The following is a 6,968-nucleotide window of genomic DNA, read 5'->3' on the forward strand; positions in this document are numbered from 1 at the left end:
CTCTTGTAGCGCAACACAAGTGAAGTGGGGGGGGGGGCTAAAACGCATTCCTTTGCAATAAGCTCACATCTGCAACTTCACTGCTCCAATTTTCGGGCGCGGAAAAACAAATCTGTTTCTTTTTAGCCATAAACCGAGCCTCTGTGATAACTGCCTCGCCGTGGAGGGGTTTTCTCTTAAAGGTTCTCGCTAATTGTCGCTCTCTCCCTCTCCTGCCTCTCTTTCTGCAGAGTTTTTAAGCCCCGATTGATAGAAGAGAATGGGAGAGAATAGTATTTTCTGGCCCGTTTCACCCCAATTGTGTCAGATTGTCCATGCAGTGGCCCAGTGTCTTTCCAGGCTGAAGATTGTTCACGCACTGCAGCCTATGAATAGAGAGGGGTTTCAGCATCAATATATTTTACAGCTATCCCCTTTCACTCTACACTTGAAAACTACCAATAGCTCAGGCTTTCCTACCATTGAAATGGTAACTAACTTGATTTTTTTTTTTTTTTTGCAGAGCATATGCCCCCCCACACCCCCCACAGGCTGTGCCAGTTTTGCACAACAAAACCAGATGGATGCCCACCCTGATATCTATTCAAAATTACACTATGAAAGATAGCTGCTTTTAAAAACGACATTTTTCAGTGTTTTTTAAAAAAAAAATGCATAGTGTATATAGTGTTAGCGTAAGAACTGCATGCATTTGTTTATATTTAGGCCCTTTGTACTGTATGTACAGCAGGTGGATAAAATAACTATTATTTTAACTGTCTTCTATGTGACCACATATAAACATACAAACATGCATAAATATTTCACTTTAAGTAGCTGTTCACACACACTGGTACATATGGATTATTTGACTTCTGTCGCCACAGAATGAGAATATTTCCCCCCATATGAGTTGTTACATTGTGTACATCTTGTGCTGACACTAATTGAAAATCTCTGATCTGTCAATAATAATCAATCAGCTTCTATCAGCAGCCTCTCATGGATAATTCTCTAGTCCTGACTGTATTTTTGTCTCCACCTGGTGTTCAAGCTCCTGCAGATTTAAGGATACTGATAAATGACTAAATACAACATGACGCTGCGCTGTGTAAAAGTCACACAAAAACAGAGAGGGCGTACATTATCCTAAAAATCAGTTTATTGCAGTTAAAACTCCAAAATCACTGAAATACTGTCAGAGACAGAATGAGAGAGATATTGTGAAACAAAGAACCAGCCGAAGAACAAGAAGAAGTCGTGGCAGCCATTTCCTGAAAACAATGAATTGCACAGGATGACAGCACAAAAATTACATTATCATTATTATTATAATTATTATTATTATAATTATTATAATTATTATTATTATTATTATTGAATTATTATTTCAAGTCATAAACACTCATTCAAAGCAAACAGTTGTTTTATGGCTTCTGCTCCACCCATTAATATTATCTTATCATCAAATATGACAGATAACTTTATTATAAAAGGACTTATTGCAACTTTTCCTCTGCTTCAAATTATTGAAATGTTACGAATACACTGTTCACCTATCACATGACAACAAGCACTGCACTGAAAATTTTTGAATGTTGCCCCAGATCTATTCAGCAGTAGTGTGGCACCTACAGCAAGGACATTTTCAGAGAAAACAGGCAATAGTTTTTTGCCCATGTTTCCTCTAAAACAATGTATGTAAATAATTAATATGTAAAATTAAGACTTTTATAATCGTTTTTTGGCAGTTAATACAACAGGAATCAGAGTGGGGACAGACGTGAGATCAAAGCTGACATCACCCTTAGCACCACTGCTACATAAAATCAAACACCGGCAAAATGTAGCGTATATGAATGTTACACAACATCAACAACATCTTCTCCTAATTCCCCCTCGCCTTCGCTTACATATGGCCAGAAAACAGCAGAGACAGAACACTGCGGTGAGCCCACAGTGACTGTGCGCTGTGTGACACTACAAACCAGCTCTCGCAGCCACAGGACCAGGTTTTTACAAAGACACCACTTGACATATCACATCGTCTAAACGACACAAAATCCACCAGCACAAAACGGCACCACTGGGACGCAGGGGTCAGCGAGATGGAGGACAGGTCGAAGGTCATGTGACGGTCGACGACACTATGAGACCCAGCGGGTTGATGAAAATGGAGTGACTGAAGACCCGCTGTTGACATAATAGGCAAACAGGAGATACAAGTACATCTTATACAACATAAATGTTTGTATGTGGACTCTGTAGTTGGATTTAAACACACACTTCAGTTACACAGTTTGACATTTACGCCTTTATGTTGGTTTGGCATACAACCTCTAAAGCATTTCCATTTTTCTCATTTGAGCAGCTTTTGTTTTTTGCTTAGATGCAGCACAAAAACACATTTACTCCCTATGTAGCTGATATTGATGCTATAGGTAAAATTTGGGAACACAGTTATTGGACAGGCTTTACTGCATTTACTTATGTCTGCCCTTAAGACATCACATGTGCCTGCCGACAAATTGTTTGTTGCTTTTAATTAAACTAAAAAAGGGAATGAATACAAATCTGTAGCAGGAGCAAACAGGAGGGTCATTTTTTGTAAAAAGTAGCTTACAAATCTTGGAGCTCTAAAGATGACAACCTTGTACGGACGTCCAAGGCACACTGAAGTACAGAAAACGCTAAAAAAAAAAAAAAGAAAAGCCATTATAATGATATGTTTAGGAAAAGATTAAAAGTAAGATTAATGCGGCTCACAGGGAGCTTTTGTCCCTCATTAGTAAGCTACTTACAACAAAGCTCAGCCTCATTTGTTGCTCCAAATGAATATTGCCCATTTCAAGATTTTTGTGCTTTTGTGTGTGAAATGTAACCCCCCCCCCCATGGCTTCTTCATTGTATTTATCCAAAAATAAATCACCAAATTCCACATAACACACATACAAGCTCCTCACATGAGCCAGTGTTAGCCTTGTGTATGTGTGTTTTCATTCCAACCAAGCAGCTGATTTTACTGATGAGTGTCCTCTCCTGATGGAAATGTGTGTGTTCATCGGTGAAATCAGCTGCTGTGTGTTTGGAAGCAATAAAACCCTGCACACACACCTGAGGCCTCAGCTGCAGGATCATATTGTGTTATCGCTGGTCACATGAGGTACAGAGAGAGAGAGAGAGAGAGCGAGAGAGAGAGAGGGGTGAGGGAATGTAAGGGTTTGATGCACTGGACAAAGTTTTTCTCAGAGGAGGAGTTGTTCTAAATGCAGAAATAATCTTATTGGTTAAATCAATGGGAGGAGCCAAGGAACCACAGTCTTTCAGAGTGCAGGTTAGCTAATTTCAATAAAAATATGAATGACATTCATGACTTATAGGATGTTTGAAGGTCAACAGGAAAAGTCAATAAACTACCTCACCTAGAAGACAAAGAACTCTTTTCTTTCCAGTTAGAAATATGAGCCCCAGTTTTCAAAAGCTCAGCTTCCTCATCTTTTACTTTCTTTTCCGCAGGGCGTCTGTCTAACTTTGCACAGCTAGAAAAACTGTTATTATGTGGCTCTGCCAACTGACATTCCACTGAAGCAACAAGAATATTTCTATCTCTAGAGCAGCTCTGCCTCTGAAAAATATTTGTACAAGTAAAACTAATCTTCTGGGACACGGAGTTGGCCAAATCACATGAGACTGCAATTCTCCGTCTGCTTTTTGAGGTCTTCCAGTGTGGCTTGGGCTTTGTCTTTCAGCTGGTCCATGTCCACATTCTGGATGTTGGACAGCTGGCCCAGCACCGACTGCTTGTGTGCCTCCTCCTGGTTGTCTTCAGCAATCATCTTGGCCAACTCTGTGGGCAACACCACGTCGTCCCCCGCCTGCTGGATCTGGGTCTCATCTGTCTCGTTCTGAGGTAGATGCACAAGACACATGTATACGTGAATGTCCGTATTGACACAGCCAAACAGGACAGGAGAAACCAAAGACTTTAAAACAAAAGGTTCAAATCCCACCACGGTTTTTAGGAGTAGATTACAAGAACAACCTTTAAAAATGCAGTGATTCTGTTTTTCAGTCCGAGGATATATTGTCTTTACTTTTCCCTACAAAAGCAGAGCTGGATTAGTTTACCTTTGGTAACCGGTACTTGTCCCGGAAATGACTTCTAACTGTAGCTCTCTCAGCTTTCTTCTGGGCGAAATGGGCTTCTCGTTCTTGTCTGCAAGAAAGGAGAAAAAATATAGTGTTCAAGGTGTCATACAGATTTAGATCAGACCTTTCACCTACATAAAGTAACATTTCAAACTTCAAGCACCACACACACTGCAAAAAAAAAAAAAAGAGAGAGATCAAGACAACAAGCACTGCACTGAAAATTTTTGAAATGTTGCCCCAGATCTATTCGCAGTAGTGTGGCAACCTCACAGCAAGGACATTTTCAGAGAAAACAGGCCAATAGTTTTTTGCCCATTGTTCCTTAAAACAATGTAAGTGTAAATAATTAATATGTAATTATTAGACTTTTATAATCGTTTTTTGGCAGTTAATACAACAGGAATCAGAGTGGGGACAGACGTGAGATCAAAGCTGACATCACCCTTAGCACCACTGCTACATAAAATCAAACACCGCGCAATGTAGCGTATATGAATGTTACACAACATCAACAACATCATTCTCCTAATTCCCCCTCGCCTTCCGCTTACATATGGCACGAGAAACAGCAGAGACAGAACAAGCTGGGTGAGCCACACGTGTGACTGTGCGCTGTGTGACACTACAAACCAGCTCTCGCAGCCACAGGACCAGGTTTTTTACAAAGACACCACTTGACATATCACACATCGTCTAAACGACACAAAATCCACCAGCACAAAACGGCACCACTGGGACGCAGGGGTAGCGAGATGGAGGACAGGTCGAAGGTCATGTGACGGTCGACGACACTATGAGACCCAGCGGGTTGATGAAAATGGAGTGACTGAAGACCCGTGTTGACATAATAGGCAAACAGGAAGATACAAGTACATCTTAGTACAACATAAATGTTTGTATGTGGACTCTGTAGTTGGATTTAAACACACACTTCAGTTACACAGTTTGACATTTACGCCTTTATGTTGGTTTGGCATACACACCTCTAAGAGCATTTCCATTTTTTCTCATTTGAGCAGCTTTTGTGTTTTTGCTTAGATGCAGCACAAAAACACATTTACTCCCTATGTAGCTGATATTGATGCTATAGGTAAAATTTGGGAACACAGTTATTGGACAGGCTTTACTGCATTTACTTATGTCTGCCCTTAAGACATCACATGTGCCTGCCGACAAATTGTTTGTTGCTTTTAATTAAACTAAAAAAAGGGAAATGAATACAAATCTGTAGCAGGAGGCAAAACAGGAGGGTCATTTTTTGTAAAAAAGTAGCTTACAAATCTTGGAGCTCTAAAGATGACAACCTTTGTACGGACGTCCAAGGCACACTGAAGTACAGAAAACGCTAAAAAAAAAAAAAAAGAAAAGCCATTATAATGATATGTTTAGGAAAAGATTAAAAGTAAGATTAATGCGGCTCACAGGGAGCTTTTGTCCCTCATTAGTAAGCTACTTACAACAAAGCTCAGCCTCATTTGTTGCTCCAAATGAATATTGCCCATTTCAAGATTTTTGTGCTTTTTTGTGTGTGAAATGTAACCCCCCCCCCCCATGGCTTCTTCATTGTATTTATCCAAAAATAAAATCACCAAATTCCACATAACACACATACAAGCTCCTCATGAGCCAGTGTTAGCCTTGTGTATGTGTGTGTTTCATTCCAACCAAGCGAGTGATTTTTACTGATGAGTGTGTCTCTCCTGATGGAAATGTGTGTGTTTCATCGGTGAAATCAAGCTGCTGTGTGTTTGGAAGCAATAAAACCCTGCACACACACCTGAGGCCTCAGCTGCAGGATCATATTGTGTTATCGCTGGTCACATGAGGTACAGAGAGAGAGAGAGAGAGAGAGAGAGCGAGAGAGAGAGAGGGGTGAGGGAATGGTAAGGGTTTGATGCACTGGACAAAGTTTTTTAGAGGAGGAGTTGTTCTAAATGCAGAAATAATCTTATTGGTTAAATAACAATGGAGGAAGCCAAGGAACCACAGTCTTTCAGAGTGCAGGTTAGCTAATTTCAATTAAAAATATGAAATGAACATTCATGACTTATAGGATGTTTGAAGGTCAACAGGAAAAGTCAATAAACTACCTCACCTAGAAGACAAAACGTCTTTTTTTTCCAGTTAGAAATATGAGCCCCAGTTTTCAAAAAGCTCAGCTTCCTCATCTTTTACTTTTCTTTTCCCGCAGGGCGTCTTGTCTAACTTTGCACAGCTAGAAAAACTGTTATTATGTGGCTCTGCCAACTGACATTCCACTGAAGCAAACAAGAATATTTCTATTCTAGAGACAGCTCTGCCTCTGAAAAATATTTGTACAAGTAAAACTAATCTTTCTGGACACGGAGTTGGCCAAATCACATGAGACTGCAATTCTCCGTCTGCTTTTTTGAGGTCTTCCAGTGTGGCTTGGGCTTTGCTTTCAGCTGGTCCATGTCCACATTCTGGATGTTGGACAGCTGGCCCAGCACCGACTGCTTGTGTGCCTCCCTCCTGGTTGTCTTCAGCAATCATCTTGGCCAACTCTGTGGGCAACACCACGTCGTCCCCCGCCTGCTGGATCTGGGTCTCATCTGTCTCGTTCTGAGGTAGATGCACAAGACACATGTATACGTGAATGTCCGTATTGACACAGCCAAACAGGACAGGAGAAACCAAAGACTTTAAAACAAAAGGTTCAAATCCCACCAGGTTTTTAGGAGTAGATTACAAGAACAACCTTTAAAATGCAGTGATTCTGTTTTTTCAGTCCGAGGATATATTGTCTTTACTTTTCCTACAAAAGCAGAGCTGGATTAGTTTACCTTTGGTAACCGGTAATTGTCCCGGAAATAACT

The 6,968-nt window shown here is 40.6% G+C and overlaps 1 protein-coding gene across 1 annotated transcript in view; it reads right to left on the bottom strand.

The window, feature by feature from the left end:
• Window positions 1-1,148: 1,148 nt before the first annotated feature.
• The window catches only part of cplx3 (complexin 3), an 8,992-nt gene continuing 3,172 nt past the window's right edge, over window positions 1,149-6,968 (bottom strand). The window contains exons 2-3 of the mRNA XM_022746264.1: window positions 4,108-4,195; window positions 1,149-3,884 (exon numbers count right to left, since the gene is read on the bottom strand). Coding sequence (XP_022601985.1) covers window positions 3,660-3,884; window positions 4,108-4,195 — 313 coding nt within the window. The 3' untranslated portion in view covers window positions 1,149-3,659. The remainder of the gene's footprint in view (window positions 3,885-4,107; window positions 4,196-6,968) is intronic.

The sequence above is a fragment of the Seriola dumerili genome, unplaced genomic scaffold, assembly GCF_002260705.1.
Source record: "Seriola dumerili isolate Sdu_G_001 unplaced genomic scaffold, Sdu_1.0 BDQW01000003.1, whole genome shotgun sequence".
NCBI classification, from domain to species: domain Eukaryota; kingdom Metazoa; phylum Chordata; class Actinopteri; order Carangiformes; family Carangidae; genus Seriola; species Seriola dumerili.